Here is a 16,522-nt window from a genome sequence, read left to right as displayed (position 1 = left end):
CTCAAGAGTGGTCAGGCGAACTCTTCAGCCTTCAAATTTTATTATCTCTCTCAGCTTGATCTATGTGTGAAATTTTGTTCTCAAGATCTATGAATAGCAAACTGAGATTTCATTGACTGCAAACGCGGAGGAGAGATCCCAGCTAGCAAACAAGATCAAAGCACTCAGTCGATTGAAACGAAAGTCATCAGAAAAAGCACTCGGGGAGATGCTGTCAAGGCCAATTGAGGCCAGCAAATTCGTAACTTGTATTCCATCCCTACAAACTCTTCAAGGATGTGAGGACGGGATACGAGACATAGGATATCTCATCTGTAATGGATGGTGAGTTAGATCTGTTCATTAAAACATACCTCAAATACAAGTACAGTATGTCACGGTCTGCTATTGAAACTGGTCAGTAGGCTGTCTACACTATGCCGCTCGAGTTGGCCGGTAGGGTGTGTACCATTATATTCGTTGAAGAAAATGTAACGTAGCGAATGAAGTTGGTCCATAGTATGTTCTTGATATGCGGTCCATATTTTTTTGAGAGAGGGATTTGTCATGGTACCTTCCCCACTAAGAATGTATATATTTTACATCCGTCTATACCTTTATAGGATCCTTGAACTTTCTTATTTTGATAATTCAACCCCAATGAGGACCCAATATGATCTAAACCCAGCCAGAAAGGCACAAGCAGGGCACAAGCTCGAGTTCACATTAAACGCCTCACTAGCATTTGCAAGCATTGTTCAATCAAATTTTGGCTCTTACCATGTATTTAGAGCACCAACTTTCCTTGAGCTTGACGGCTTTGAGAGCTCTCTCTCAAAGTTCAGGTATGTGGTGGTGGAGAGAACATTCATCGACAACAGTTTTACTTAGTCACCTTACCTGTCGAAGAACCAGACCATCTAAGCCCTGAAAGAAAGGGGAAAAGATAACACGGAACCATGTTCGAACAATTGTCGAAATTTGCCATGTGATGTTTGACATAAATCCTTGAAACGGTCGGCTCTGAGGCTATCGAGGTGGACACAAGGAAAATCATGTTAACTGAGTTTGCATTGAAATTGACTTATTACAAATTGGTCAGAATGATTATTCTTTTTCAGGTGCCTGCTTTCATAGTCAGCTCATACAGGCATCCAGCGTGCATCTCTTGCCCCCTAGGGGGGAGAATACAGAAGCTCTTCCAGCTGTAATATGTGAACATGAAATTACTCGAAATGTGCATGGTACCGTGACAAAGTAACTGTGCCAGTTGATGGTTTCATGCTGCCTTTCCTTTCCCAAAAATCAAGCCCAAAGAATAGGTGTTGCCTTTTCGAGCAGCTGCTTCAACTCGATTCCCGCCAATCTAGAAATCAATGTCACCAAAAAAACCCCAAATGAATTCAAGACACAATAAATTGGAGTAACCAAAAACACAAGGACAGACCAGAATTTTGTCCTTTTAGCTAGTAAAAGGGTATCTGGGAGAACATAGCATTTCAAAGCACCAAGCAAATACCAAACCTTCATTCCTAGAACTGAATGTGACAATTCCTGTATCAGGCATGCATAGGAAGTACCTTGTCCATGAGAAAATAGCCCATCGTTGGCATGTACTGCACCAAATACATCACAGCAAGTACAGGCTGCAAAAAAGCCACTTACCCCATTAGATGTGCATGCAGTTAAGTAGAGAATGAGAACAGAGAGACCTTGCATCATATACTTATATTGGATGACATATTCAGCATGGAACTATCCGCACGCACATATGTACCCTTCAAAAGAGCATTAATAGAATTTAACCAAAGTTTGTTAAACTATAAGCTACCTGCTGATCAACACTAAGTTCCTGTTTTGAGAGTACATCACATCAAGAATTCTTAGTTCCTTCCTGTTTTAAGAGCACATCAAACTAACATTTCTGATCCATTTCATTGAGAGTGTTCTTCAAAAGCACTCCCTCCAGTGATCTGACTTGGTTATTATTACACATGTTGGCCACAAGGAGAAGTTGTCTGCTATGGAAAATATACTTTTCATCTTAAATTGTCTGTTAGATCACAGAACTGCTCTTTTAGAAGCACTCCTACTATTGAAGAGCACCTGCCTAATGAAACTGTCAAATTGAATATGCATCGCCTTACAACTTTTCAAAGTGTTGTCACTCAGGAGCAACTATTTTTTTTATGATCATATACAGAAATTTGTTGATAACTTGGATTTATCAAACGTCAAGTTGAAAAATGTGTTGTCCTCACAAGAAAAAAAGAGAGAAGCACAGCACAGCTTGATGCTGACATTTGATAGGACTTGCTCCTTCAAAGCATAAATTTTTTTAAGTAACATCATTGGGATGTTTTCCAGTTCTAAGACAGATCATAGATGCCATTAATTTGATGTGCATTCTGACAGGAAATTTTTCAACTCCTGAAACAGGTTAGAGCATGACGTTGAAAGTCAAGAGAACTTACAAAACAGAAAAGATATATTACAAAAAGTGGAGGCTAGTCCAAATAAGGAAATGATGAAGCTGAGAAAATATTCTAAGTTCTAAAAAGAAAAAAAGGCAACACCAACCTGGTATGATATCCAAGCTTCCTTTAAGCCATGAGAGGCCGCAATTATTGTCAATTCAGCACATCTTTCAGATGACACACGCTTCTGTAAGTAAGAAGAGGTAGAGGTAAGACAGAAAACAAATTATCCCACAGAAGCCACAAACATGATGAAAGAAAGAGAGAATATGTCATAGCGGGATGATATTAACAATTATTAGGTGTTGACTGAATGATGAAACTTATAGCATCGCTGACTGGCAGTTTCTTTTTTAGCCTGTTCGAAGAGTGCAGAGCCACTAGTTTTGCTACTGACAAGGAGGTTTATGCATAGCAATATAGAAAATAACAAGGGAACTAGAATTAATCAATTAAGGAAAATTTACTAAGTTAAGGTTATGGTTTTTGAAGTCATTAATTTCTTTTCCCTGTTCTCTGGCCATCAACATCTCTAAAGAGCTGCTCACAGTATCACAAGAAAACTCTTCAGTTCTGCCAGCAATATAATCATCATGTTTGGGTGGATTTTGCAATGAATGCTAATTGAGTTCTTTGATCTAGCTTTTTCTACTTTTTTGCAAAAATATGACCTCTGCATCGAAGTGTCTTTTTTCCATGGATGATACAGAAATCTCAACTGCACACAAGCAAAGCAGCTGCCCTGCTTTGATAACTTGGCAATAAGAGTAACACATGTTGCATGTAAATCAGCCTCTAGTTGATGACTTATAAGTTCATCACACACTGGAATCGGGAGACAAGTAAGGTCTAAATCATAAGTAATTTGCTATTAGAAATAGTTGCAGTTGACTAATGAAAGCAACTAAACATTTGGCATCTTCATTGGCCAAGAAATTTGAGAGATGTATCAATAGCTAGCATTTTTATTCCGTGGGAAAAATCTAAGAACAGTGCCAAATCACCTCCGAGGAGCTTCTCTTCGTTGATGCTGTCTCTCCAGATCCATTTGATGTCTCTATTGGTCCAGGACAAACAACAGTCACCTTGATTCCTTTCTGGAAGAGCTGCAAGCAGGGAAAGAAATAGGCTTCTTTTGAAAGAATTACAACTGAAGGAAGAGACAAGCAACTTGTCCAGAAGATATGCTTAAAGAGAAAATGAATGCATGAGAATCCTAAACTTAGAGAGGTATTAAACATCAAAGCACTGCTCTCATCTTTTTAAAAGAGACAATATCAGAGCCCTGTTGTGTGCCTCACATAGTTGCAAGCAGGGACCTTTTAGGACTTATTAGACATGCATAAGACTAGGACACTTCTTCATCTTAAAGACATCAAAGACTTCTCTAACTACAACAGTTGCAATCTACTTCATCATCAGAAGCTTTCTATAACTAGATATTTGTCTTCACCAAACCTTCTCAGATGCAACCATAAAAGCAGGCACATTCTCTTCTGCCACAAGTTTTCTTGTATGGATCTTTTCTTGTGTACCGAGTACCAATGGCAAGTTCAAAGGATCCAAATCCAATTATCCAGTAAAAAAGAAGCTTATAGATATCCTTACAATGGGACAACACCAGATGTTAAGATATTTTAACATTGAAGGAAGTGGTAATACAGACAATTGTGAAGTAGTCAAGTTGACTAATAGCAAATATTAAGTTAACTCTCAGTTTCAATTTCAAAAGGATTGATGATCATAGCCAGGGAAGTGGTTGATAGAGATTTGCAACTGTGAGGCACCCTTTCTCCAGAAGGATGCTTGAAAAGTACCACAATAGATAATCTCTTTGTTCCAAGTTTACATGGTGGATGCCTTCCCTGGTAATTCACTTACTGATCAACTTAGCATTGACAAACTTATCTAGGTTACTCTTGCAAAGTTATTTCTATTTACAGCCTGAGAATTCAAGCATGCAATTCTCATAATCAATCATTTCACATAATTAATTCCTGTATTCCAAAGCTGCTGCCACAGCCATTCTTTAGTTGATCAAAGTGACACATTATTCCTTCTCGCAGGCTAGTTGCATAATTCCTGCTCGCTGGCTATCTCAGTGATAGCTCTTCCTCCGACCTTTTTAGTGAGAAAGTAAAGAAACTACCAAACTGACCCTCACAAATATACCCTTGAGAACAGAACAGCCTGTATACCTCAGAACGGAAGGTATGGAAGTAGCCATTTAGAGCAAACTTGGATGCAGAATACACAGCTTGACCAGGTGCAGGTGTTTTCCCAGCCGCACTGCTCATCTGCGATGATGCAAAAACAGAAGCTTTTTGACCAAAACATGACTAACGAACTGGTTATTGACCAAGGGAAGAAAAATGGATTCAGTATTCAACTAGAGGCATTATAGAAGTGAAAACACATTAAAACTAGCATATTAAAGCTCCACATCTACTTCTAATCTGTAAATCCAAGGGCCAACAAGAATATGGCAACAAAAAAAAAGTGCCTCTTTCTCATATCTGATGTAAGCTCCAGAAAATTTCTTGAGACTCCAATCAAGAATTACTCGAATCTCGACATAAAAGTTTCAAATCTCCAAACATATTTCTCACTAAGGATGGCAAATAACCAAATAATTATTAGCACGTACCACAACAAAATGACCCCTACCACGTCTGAGCATGAAAGGTGCCAAAAGCCGAGTCAAAGATATAGTCCCAAAGACATTAACTTCAAACGTTGCCTAGTTGCATAAAAGAGGAATATAGTTGGTAAGTTAAGATAGTCAACTTGCTAATCTAATCATAACAAAAGGACCATCAGTGCATAAGACGAGAGAAAAAAGAGCTGTCTATCAGATTGAAATCTGTGATTGTCTTGGAAATTCGGCCAAACCGTCCATGTCAGAGCTGCTGCAAGATTCTTACATACCTTAAGGCTTTCTTCCGTCACATCCAAAGCCGTTGTTTTCTGCCACAATTAAAGAGATTGATTATGAAGGCCTGCCTACTTACAGTACACATTCACCCTTTCTCATGACACAAATGGTTTCAGAGATATAAGACTATCAAACCAGATGATAGGATGGGTGCAGACCAGGCTAGCAGCTCTGTGTATCCCATTCTAGTTCAAAATGGAGACAACCAAAAGAAAAACCCAGTGCATCGAACTAGAGATGTAGGAAGTTTCCCCCACACGGCACTGAGAAAAGAAAGTTTATCGCCACTCTTCTATCCAATAATTGGAGGAAGACTGGTATTAACCATTTTTTGTATATTCAAACAGCATAAAGCAATAGCTAGTTTTGTCGGTAAACTTTTCCTTACCTTCCCCGTTGGGTTCTTTTCAATGAGCTTCTTTTGTCTTATGATATTAATTCAAATTGCCATGTGTTGTGAGAAAGGACCTGCTCGATCATCGCAGTGATTATATTCTGTCATTTGACCACATCTTCCAAACTTTTGTTTTCCAGATATATTAATTGAAAGTACCTCCAGGCATCACACTCAATCTTTTAAAAGCATATTTTTACCATGCTGGTTTGCAAAAACATCCACCAAATGCAAAGGACCGACTTCTTAATTCTGCTAATTCCAGCATCCTCATTGCGCGAGTGCAATGTGCATTTTCCATTAGTATTCTATTCAAAAAGGGCTCTCAACTTACAGGGCGCTCAAAAGCCGCATTGTGGATCATAATGTCGACGCCAGAGCCACCGAAGAAAGATTCAGCCTTCTCCACGGCCTGCCGGAGAGAATCTTCCCCAGACGCCAAATCGAGTGGCAAGATTTGAACTCCATCAGGCGCATGTTTACCTGCCAACAATGCCACACGCAAGTAGTGTTGAGTCACAGGCACGCCAATCATCGGCAACTCAGCCGCAGTATAAAACCGAAAATGACATTACCGGTGAGCTGAGCCTTGACGCGCTCTAATTCCGCCTCGTTCCGAGCGGAGAGTATGAGCTTCGCCCCAAGATTCGCAAGCTGCTTCGCAAGAATCTCCCCTTCGAGAATCCAGCACGAGGAGAAGAATACCCGATAAGGTGAAGAGCTAAACGGAGCAACAGGGTAGACATGGATGCAACGAGAGATGGAAACCATACCAATTCCACGGCTGGCACCGGTGATCCAGACGACCTGCGCGCACGAACAAAAGACCAACCTCAACGGATTAAGCCAAGCCAACCCAACCCAAGAAGGGGAAAAGAGCAGCGACAAGATGACGAAGGATCGTGGGTTGCTCACCTTATCTTCAATCTCGTCGCGCTTCACGTGCTTCTTCGACATCAACGTGAAGTCTCCTGGCCAAGGACAGAAAGAAATGAAAGAAAGATGGAATTAGAGGAGGAGCTCAGGAGCTGAAGAGGAGGGAGAAACGGGTGACGGCGGCGGCGGAGGATGAAAGAGGGACGACCATCGGCGGTGACGAATTTGAGGAGCAGAGCGGAGACGCCGAGGAGGAGCAGCAGGAGCAGGAGCAGCAGCATCGTCGTCGGTCGTTTTCTGGTCTTCTGTCTTGCGCTGCAACTCTCTCTCGCGCACGCGCGGCTAGAATAAGAACCTCGACCGACCGCCCTTTTCGTTTAGTTTGTGCAGAGTTCGTTGCAGCACCGATAGCGTCTATGTTGAATTGGGGGAAGATTCCGAAATTTAACGTATGGAGTGAGGTCACTCCGGCGGAGATTCCAATTTTTTCGAATAAGAGCATCAAATTAGGATAATCGGTTTTCGATCTGATCTAGGACTGCTTCCATCTAATAGAATCAGTCACTTTTTTTCCCCTAAGAGTTTTTGTGCACAATGAAGTGATAATGATTGAAAAGTTATTGTACTGTAACTTAGGATACCACTAGATATGATAGAGTAAATCTGGTAACGTTTTTGTTCTCAAGAATAATTTTCATTCAAAAACACTTTATCTTTGAATATTTTAAGACATTTGGTAATTATATAAAAATTTATTTTCAAAATAGAAATGTGTTTAGTACGATTCTAAATTCTTAAATTTTTTTAATTTATTAATGATTTTATTATATTTTTCTCTTTTTCTTCTTCTTTCTCTAGCTGGTTGCCGGCCTTGGCCTTGGCCGGCTATAATCAAGGCTGACGATAGGCTAAGGGGAAGAAGAGAGGAAGAGAAAAAAAAAACTTGTTTATTGAGTCGCTTTCGAGAATAAGAAGTAATATTTTTTTCTTATTTCTATTTTAATCTATTTCTAAGAAAAAAAAAAAATACTAAATGCGTTTCTGTTTTATTTCTATTTCGGGGAACATAAAAACATAAATACTTATTCCAAAGAGTGTTACCAAATGCAACCATAATATCTAGTTCACACTTACTAAATTTTTTGAAAAAATAATAGAAAAAAAAAAGTATATGTAGTCAGTTTGGTTTCCTTAAAACTCGGAACCAGAAAAATTAGCCGATTCGATCTTGTCCAGGCGATTCTTAGTTGGAGCTCTACTTGAAAAAGCCTAAATTGACCATGGCAATTTCACATAAATACTTGACCTTGTCGGCTGGCTTAATATTCCAAGCGGTGAAAGGTATTTTTGTCCAAAGACAATTTTAATATAAATTTTAGTTAAATTAGATTAAAATTAGCAAGGTTTTTTAAAAAAGAAAAAAATATATAAAAGGACTAGGGCCAATCCATAACATAAATTTTAGTTAAATTAGATTAAAAAATAAAAAAGCTAAAAGTTTTTTAAAAAAGAAAAAAAAAACATATATAGATGTGAGAATTAGGGCCAACCCTCTTGCTTGTTGGCATTGGCTATGGCTAGTGGGGTGTTGGCCATGGCCAACGAGGTCGGCGTGGGTCATAATCCCTCCCTAACACCCCAATGGAGATGGGGCGGCATTGACAATGGCCGGCAACAACGGGCGAGGGGCCTGAGATTTTTCTTTTCTTATATGTGTTTTTCTTTTATAAGTTTCGAGCCTTTTTTTTTTTTTTTTATGAATTTTTTTTTTTTGGAGTTTTTTATGAATTTTTTTTTGGATTTTTTAACATAATTTTTTTTTTTAAAAAATTGTGTAAAATTAGGATTCGAATCAAAACGACCCTGTTTTGGTTCTTTAGTTAAACTTAACACCACATGGAAAAAATAAAATATTTTAAAAATCATGTTAGCAACTTTTTGTTAATCAAATTAAATAGAGTTAGCGGAAATACTCAAATTTTACAGAAAATCGAGTTTTGGGTGGGGTAAGGGCTTGCAAGCTCTCATTGGCCGCTAGCAAGGGTTGCCTCCCCCAAGTCCTCACTAGCCACGAGCAAGGCAACCCTCACCTAGATCTAGTATGTCACACCTCGCCCCACCTCTGGCACGAGAGCATGACCCGACGGGTTAGCATCGATGCCCCAGGTAAGTCGAACGTCTTGAAAGTTTTTTATCTTTAGTTAAGTACATGCGGAAACGATCATAAACAATCCCCGTATAAACAAACATGGAAGTTGGGCAAAACATATGCAAGTCAAGCAAATAAAAACAACATATATTCACATATCAAAAACTGTTTTGATTACATGCTCATCCTAGTCCTAGGCTACTTATTTTTTTTCCATACATAGTTCAATCAAAAGGTTGGGTAGCCTAGCTCCTAGCTGCTCTCGAAAGTGGCCCTCATGCTAGGTTCACTCCCTTCTTGGACCCTGGTTCACACATTACACACCGAAATGGTGAGAACAACAAGAGTGAGTTGATGACTCAGTAAGTAGAAATCCATAATTCTTCTAAAGGATGACATCTCATCATCGATTGTTAGATACAAGGTCACCACCCACTTATTGATGGCAAATCAATAACAAAGTTTGTGCATTGCCTTGCTTATGCATATGAAAAGCTCTCAACCGTCTATGTCATTTCAAGAATTAAAGACAATGAGTTAGTGCATATGAACAAGTTTTCCAAAGATTCGTGGCTTATGATCATTTCAGTCATAAAAAGGAATGCTCGCATCTTATGAAACTCATTCAAGCACTAAGTGACCTAATTCAAATGTATGCTCAAATTGATGCAAGAACTTAAAAATACATAGTAAACAAACTCAGCTTTTGCAAGCATCACACATGTATTAATCATGGATCATATGTGGACTTTCATTTTTCTCTTTTTCAGTATCATATTAGTTGAAATTAATTGACTCTTCCGGTAACAACTAGGCATTGGTCCCCACCTTAGCAACTGGCATCATCCCAATCTCATTATCAAGACGGCATCCAGGGCGACCCCCAGGCATCGGCCTCACTTGGGCCGGCATCATCCACGATCTCAATATCAAGACAGCATCCGAGTCTTTACCCTAGGCAACGACCCGACATCCTTTAGCATTGGCATATAGGTCCATCGTGTGTTCGTGCATTTCAAGCATCAACTTATTCTTGTCATTTTTAAACTCTTACCCAAATAAAAGGCCCAAAGGCGTGTCATGCAAGGTGAACTAATGAACGACTCTTGTGTTTTATTAAATCAAACTCATGCCGGATGCGATTCGTGCTTGTGACCTTGACTTGGAATCATTCGCTTGGGTTTTAGCATTGTCCATAGTCACTAAGACCTCTCCTTGACATTCGGGTGTGCTCAATACCCATGCGGGATCATGAACTTACTTAATCCCATAATAAGCAATAGAAACACAACAAGCATAACAAGACAAAGTCAACACAAGTGAATGATGACATGATCCTAAAATTGATAAGCGTAGCATATTGCCCTACTAAAGAGTTAGGAAAATCTACTTACTACATTTTGGACCTAGCTCCAAGATGCTTTTTTGGTGGTCGATCGGCGTATAAGGTGACTTGGAAGAGAATGGCGTGAAAGAGATGAGAGAAAGGGAGAGGAAATGAGATAATGACTCATCCTCAAAATGTGAGGATGCCTTCTCCTATTTATAAATCCCTTCCTCTTAAATTTTTATGCAAGCTCATGATTACGCCTAAATGACGAGTTGGCCTACTTATCTTCTTGAGTTGGCGCATAAGTCCTTTGGTGTTGGCTTATGATTGGTCCACCTATTTGCTTGTCTTTCAAGGCTCACTCTAGGCTCATTATTTGCTTATGGCGCCTAAAGAACACATAAGCCCCTTTAATGCCTAATGTCTTCTTTTGATTGGTCGGTTTTTGTCTTGTTCATCAAGGCTATAATCTAGGGTCATCATACCCTAAGATTTATCTAAGATTTGGTCATCAAGAAACTTGGACTTTGAACAACTTTTCCAAGTTAAACACATGAGCATGTGACTCATTAAGCTCATTAATTAGCTAACTTCCAAAAGCATTTAATACATTTTTATCTTCAACCCGAGAAGATTCTAGATTGGCTTCTTCCTCTAATTAGGCATGCAACTCCCTTCTCCTCCAAGTTGGGCATGTGGTTCTCCATTATAAGGCAAAAACAGTTTTGAGTAGCTTTCGAAATGAGTACCATTACCTTATCAAAGGACTTGAAAAATTATATAATTTTAATATGTTGTAAATAAGACATTATAAAACATTTTTCATGAAAGAATCCAAGTCAAATTAGTTTTGTGGAAAGAGCAGCAATTCATTGAACACAACCAAAAAATTCATCCATCAAACACATTCAATGGTCAGAGAGAGAGAGACTCATTTCGAAATCCAAATCTTCACAAGACTCTTTGAAATTTTAATGTGTTATAGATATAAATGTCATTTAAAACTTTTGTGAAGGAAGTATGTCTAAATTCGAAATGAAATATTTTATGAAAATTCGAGAAAGCAACTTGGTTACTGTTTTCACTATACTGGGCAAGTTTTATACGTTAATTGATCGGGCCTTCGTCCCAACCATTTCACTTTTAAAAAAAAAATGAAATTTAAGCATGTTATAGATCAAGATGTTTTGAATAACTTTTAACATGGAAGCTTTTCCAAATTCATAACATAAAAAGCTCTTAAAATTGGCAAACAACAAAGGTCCATAAATTTTGAAAATTAAATGAGGTAAATTCTAGTTGAAAAGAAGAGTGTTCCCACTTGGCCTTGAATCAAAGGTCATCCATGGCTGTACAATTTTATCTCCCAAGATCATAAGTAGACTCTATACTAATTTGGACACTTGTTTCGGTTATTTATTGGCTAATGTCCAAAAGAGATAAGGTAGACTTGTCTCGGTTCAAAGTTGAACTTGTCTTGGCCTTTTTCTTCTTCTTCTTCTTCTCTCTGTGTATGTTAGGTTCCTCTCTCTCTCTCTCTCTCTCTCTCTCTCTCTCTCTCTCTCTCTCTCTGTATGTGGCCTCTCCTTTGTAGGTTCCAAAGTCTACCATTCACACTTAGATCCCCCCTCTCTCTCTTCTCTCTCTCCATGTGGCATCTCCTTTGTAGGTTCCAAAGTCTACCATTCACACTTAGATCCTAGGATATTAATGGGCCTAGGCTATAGGGATATCTTTTTCCCCACTTTATTTAATACGCTCACATTTGTTCACACTTGTTCACATTTATTTTTCCAAGAAATTTTGATTATCCAAGGTTGAGGTGTCCCCTTCATTAATGGCTTTAAATTCAAATATAATCTTATCTTCTAATGTAAAGCCCCAATGTGCCAAGTGTCTTTTCTCCATAATTTACTACATGATGAATGCATTAAATGTAACTTAGAAAATATCTAAGTTTTGAAGGCATTGTCATCTTGGACTAATCAAATTTGACCATGATTGACTACTTTATTTGGCTTGGATTTCATGCCTAAGACATGATCGGAGGAAGTAGACACAACGGGCTTAACCGGTGAAACCAAGTTCGAACTTTTCTTTTACCATGTAAAGGGCTCGAAGTTGAGGATGTTACATAGTAAGACTCGATCTTACTTGTCTAACCCTCATCGAGTATTGCTAGTGGCTGGGCATCACTTGAGATTGGCAACCAATGAAAAGGAAAGGAAAAAAAAATGAAAGAAGGAAGAAGAAAAGGAAAAAAAAAATAAAAAAGAAAGAAAAATATTTGACTAAAATGCCTTTTTAACTTAATAGTGAGGTTAGACCCTTCTTTGATATTGATATGGTCACTTCAAAATCTTATTTGAAATAATGTATCGTTTAGAATTTTATTTAAGAAAATAATGATACTTTGTGCATTTAATTTATATTTTGCTAAATCAAAAGTCAAAATCAATATGACAATTTTTTTGTAAGGAGATTTTTGAAATCATTGCTTGTATGAAGTCTCCAAAGTCGAGGTCCGTATCAGCTTTGGATTTTAATATTTTTGAAATGTTGATGTATTTTTTTTCATTTTGACTTTGCCCTTGTTAAACTCTTATTATTCCAAAAATGACTTTGTCACAAGCCATAGCATACAAGGCTAGCATTGGCCATTGACGAGCCAAATTTGACGGCCAGTAACCTTTGGAGACTGATTGGAGACGATAGCAAAAATTCCTTTACAAATGTATTTTTTTTCCCAAATAGCACTTAAATTAAAGTTGCTTTTCAATACACGTTTAGATTACACTCTACCGAAAACCACTATTTGCATTTAAAAAAAAAATCTTTTACCTAAATTTTTTTGCAATTCCCCCAAGTCTTTTCTCAAAACCACGTAGGCCTTTTCGAATAAGAGTGAGTAGGTATTGTTTTTAATAATTGTTGAAAGTAGTGCAACTGGCCTCAAAGAAGGGTTTAAACTCATCCGCCCGCCAAATATTCGTTGGCCAACATTTCTGGTGACTAAAATGAAGGTAATTTTGTCAGAAATCGACAATTGGATTAAAAAAAGGGATAAAATCCCCAAATTGAATAAGATCAAGCTGTTCCCCTTCAATGTTTCAGTTTTCTTCTTCCTCTCCCACTGCTCCTCAATCCTAAAGCATTTGGGGGAAGTGAAACAGAAATGGGCCGAGTATTTGGGCCGAGGTAGACCGGAAGGCCCAAATCCCTAACTCGGCCGACCCTGTTTAGAGCGCCGCGCGGTTCCCATCTCTTCCCATTTTCCCCTGCGTTTCGTCTCGCGAGTTCGAGAGAGAGAGAGAGAAAAAGAGAGACACCGAGAGCCGAGGAGGAGGAGTAGCGGCGCAAGAAGCTCCAATGGCGGCGGCGATGGCGGCAAGGTCTGCTCTGCTCAAGTACCTGCGGGTCCCGGTCAAGCCTTCCCTCCCCTCCGGCCCCCCGCTCCCCTCCTTCGGCCTCGCCCTCCGCCGCTTCTCCGAGGAGGTCCGGGGCTCCTTCCTCGACAAGTCCGAGGTCACCGATCGCGTCGTCACCGTCGTCAAGAACTTCCAGAAAGTCGACCCCTCCAAGGTTTCTCCTTTTCTCTCCCTTCCTCTCCTCCTCCTTCTTCTCAGTGTATTGCCGGGAGAGGGTTTCGTTCGATTATGCCTCCTCGGATGGAGACGCGTTTGTGCTGTCCGGATTGGTTTGTGCATTTAGCGTCGGTGGGGAATGTGCCTGAGGTGCTGGTTCTGCTGATCGCGTGCTTAGGGCAAATTTGATGGCGGAGACTTGTGTGTGTGACGACTCTGCTGTCGAGAGAGAGAGATGGCATCACGGCTAGGGTTTTGGGTTTCTTGAGGGTCGCGCTATTTTGTGCCAAACCACTGCTAAAGAATCGAACTTTGTTTGACTTGATGGACTAGCCAATAGGAAGAATTGCAAACGTATTTCGGGTTCCCTCGTGAAATGGTACTCCAAGTTGAAGTAGCAAATGCGAGTAAAGACCAGATCATTGATTCGACTGTGAGAAGAATCCTCATCCAAATTAGGACCTTTGTATGGGCTACGGAGCAATGCGACGCTCAATCTTCGTGAAGGATTTTGTGTGTTGTAATTGGGACTTGTTGATTGGGTGTCATAGTTGATATTCTGTGATGAGCTTGCAGCCAGATGCTCACCTGATTTGTGGTTTTGCTGTGAAGAAAATCTGAATTACTTTTGGAAAAAAAATAATCTGGAAAGATTGGTAACATTCTCGCTGTTTGAACAAATATCAACTTCATTGATTTCCTGTGCTGCATCAGTGGGTATGGGCCTGCTTTTCACTTGGCTGTTGTCTATGCCTAATATAAAGCCACATATGGGTACCTTAATGAGTGTAACACAGGACCATAGAAAAAATAGTGTTATGTAGTGCCGATGAGTGTTATACCGTATCAGGACATATATTCATGTGCATTGTTATTGTCGTCTCTCCATCGTGCTATTATTTTGGTCTCAAGTCTCTCAAATGATTGGTGTTAATGAGATTCAGCTAGTTTGAACAGGTACCTGAGATAATGGATTTTGAGATTTTCTCGCTTCTCCATTTGACATTTTGTACATTTCACTTGTCATGCTCATGTGTATACCACTAGTGTAGGGTTGCATTGCTCCATGTGTTGTCTTCCATCATTTTTCACAGTGCAGTGTCTTGAATAAATCATGATGTTCTCCATCAACTTGCCTTGATACCAGCATGGCTTGTTGACATAGTGCAGCAGAGCTTTTAGTAAGCCTCTAAAGAGGCGTGTGGTATGGAATAGCTATTCTTGTTGAAAATAGGTATAGCATAATAGCATTATGGACCCCATGTGGTCACTATTGGCTCTTTTATGCAATATTGTGATACCTACATCATGTGCTGCAATCAGCACTCGCTGGAATGAGTCTGATTCTTTACGAATTTCATGTGTGTGTTTTTCTGGTGCAACCGCATTGCTGGAATATTTGAGCAAGGTAACAAGTGCGTCAATCTTCAAGTTCTAAGCTGATTCTCTTTTCCTAGGTTACACCAAATGCGCATTTCCAGAATGATCTTGGGTTAGACAGTTTGGACACAGTGGAGATAGTTATGGCTCTTGAGGAGGAGTTTGGCTTCGAGATTCCAGATAATGAAGCAGACAAGATAAACACGATAGAACTTGCTGTTGACTTCATTGCTTCTCATCCGCAGGCGAAATAGGAGAAGCATTGAAAGCCCATGTTCTTTCCTTTTCTCCTGGAGGATGGGCATTGTCATTGAGTTTTCATAAGTGGCACATTGGCACATTTTAGAATCTTTTTGTTGGCATGCTTCCCTCCAATGGACATGTTCCTTTTTTTGTACCAAACTGCTATGGCTACTTCGGAGCTGGGTGGTAGCTGCTGTTACAGGCTCTTAAAGTCCTTGACACTATTTTGAAGTGTATCAGAATGGGTTTTTGGTTGCATTAAAGTGGAGTTTCTTATTTTTTATAAGTCCAGCATTGGGAGACTGATATCATAGAGGAAATCTTGCATATGCAGTGTGCACAAAATGACATGACCTGAATTTTGTCATATATACACATTGGGCTGTGACTTGAGTTCTCTGTTTTCAGGGTTCATCGAGTGGTACCAGATACTAGTACATTTTTTTTTGGGGGTGTATAGCTCGGTAGAGCATTGGGGAATTTGTGATGAATGGTTGAATGATCCTTGTGTCATTGTTTTGTGTTTTGTTCTTATTGCTTGAGGAAATTAAATGATATACTCTTTAGGGAATAAGATTACAATTTTTTGACTTCTAGTGATTAAAATATCCCACGTTACTTGTTTACAGGATTTATATGAACGTGTTCTGATTTTCAAATTTTAGGTTAAATTCTCTAACGGTGGCCCTTTGGTTAGAATCGAAACGGTCGAAACGGTTTGAGAACGTGTGGAAGAGACCATACACCTGCTAATCTGGTTCCATGAATTCGAGTATTGGTATAAAATATAAAAAATGAGACGAAACTCATTAAACGCCTTATTTGTCTGTATCTAATCTAGCCTAATATTTGCGTCAAAATAAAAATAAAAATCTAGTCTAATATACATAAGTCAAGTCAAATCCCTAAACATCCTTGGAGTGCAATTCTAGCTACCACATTAGTTCATCGTGCTTCTGATTTTTCAAGAAACTTATCTTGGCGGGACAATGTACATTGATGGAGGTATAGGTTGCACATGACAATAATTTTTGTCTTTCTATTTCTTTGATTTTTGTTCTCGAAATAGGTTTGGAATAAAAATCTGTTTGATAATGTAATTTTATTATTCTATTTCTGAAACAAATTTTTATTCTAGAAATAAATTTGAAGTAGAAATTAGAAGTTAAAATTTT

General features: G+C 39.0%; 2 protein-coding genes across 3 annotated transcripts; one reads left to right on the top strand and one right to left on the bottom strand.

Annotated features, from left to right (window-relative positions):
- Positions 1 to 1,017: 1,017 nt before the first annotated feature.
- Positions 1,018 to 7,077, bottom strand: LOC104434163 (dehydrogenase/reductase SDR family member 7). 2 transcript variants are annotated; one of them, XM_010047150.3, is made up of 12 exons: positions 6,870 to 7,076; positions 6,701 to 6,756; positions 6,559 to 6,592; positions 6,361 to 6,459; positions 6,120 to 6,268; positions 5,385 to 5,423; positions 5,104 to 5,196; positions 4,655 to 4,753; positions 3,461 to 3,562; positions 2,560 to 2,643; positions 1,560 to 1,625; positions 1,018 to 1,345 (listed from the first exon to the last, which is right to left on the bottom strand). In XM_010047150.3, the coding sequence occupies exons 1-12, from the start codon at positions 6,940 to 6,942 to the stop codon at positions 1,259 to 1,261; spliced, it is 981 nt and encodes a 326-aa protein (XP_010045452.3). In that variant the 5' UTR covers positions 6,943 to 7,076; the 3' UTR covers positions 1,018 to 1,258. The 2 variants fall into 2 exon arrangements, with proteins under 2 accessions (XP_010045452.3, XP_039163353.1); XM_039307419.1 differs by lacking the exon at positions 5,104 to 5,196 and having other exon boundaries at positions 6,870 to 7,077.
- Positions 7,078 to 13,420: 6,343 nt separating this feature from the next.
- Positions 13,421 to 15,667, top strand: LOC104427204 (acyl carrier protein 2, mitochondrial). Its single transcript, XM_010040337.3, has 2 exons — positions 13,421 to 13,722; positions 15,182 to 15,667. Exons 1-2 carry the CDS (start codon positions 13,510 to 13,512, stop codon positions 15,356 to 15,358), a joined length of 390 nt encoding a protein of 129 aa, XP_010038639.1. The 5' UTR covers positions 13,421 to 13,509; the 3' UTR covers positions 15,359 to 15,667.
- The last annotated feature ends 855 nt before the right edge of the window (positions 15,668 to 16,522 follow it).

This window comes from Eucalyptus grandis, chromosome 2 (genome assembly GCF_016545825.1).
Source record: "Eucalyptus grandis isolate ANBG69807.140 chromosome 2, ASM1654582v1, whole genome shotgun sequence".
Classification (NCBI taxonomy): domain Eukaryota; kingdom Viridiplantae; phylum Streptophyta; class Magnoliopsida; order Myrtales; family Myrtaceae; genus Eucalyptus; species Eucalyptus grandis.
The sequence above is the reverse complement of the archived record's forward strand: the minus strand, read 5'-3'. Positions and strand labels throughout refer to the sequence as shown.

Excerpts from the sequence above, each read along its gene's own strand:
- LOC104434163 (XM_010047150.3), bottom strand. The coding sequence starts at position 6,942 with ATGCTGCTGCTCCTGCTCCTGCTGCTCCTCCTCGGCGTCTCCGCTCTG. Across the intron at positions 5,424-6,119 it reads ATGCGGCTTTTGAGCGCCCT|AAAACAACGGCTTTGGATGT; the intron begins GTAAGTTGAGAG and ends TAATTGTGGCAG. Across the intron at positions 1,626-2,559 it reads AAGCTTGGATATCATACCAG|CCTGTACTTGCTGTGATGTA; the intron begins GTTGGTGTTGCC and ends GCTTTTTTGCAG.
- LOC104427204 (XM_010040337.3), top strand. The coding sequence starts at position 13,510 with ATGGCGGCGGCGATGGCGGCAAGGTCTGCTCTGCTCAAGTACCTGCGG. Across the intron at positions 13,723-15,181 it reads AGAAAGTCGACCCCTCCAAG|GTTACACCAAATGCGCATTT; the intron begins GTTTCTCCTTTT and ends CTCTTTTCCTAG.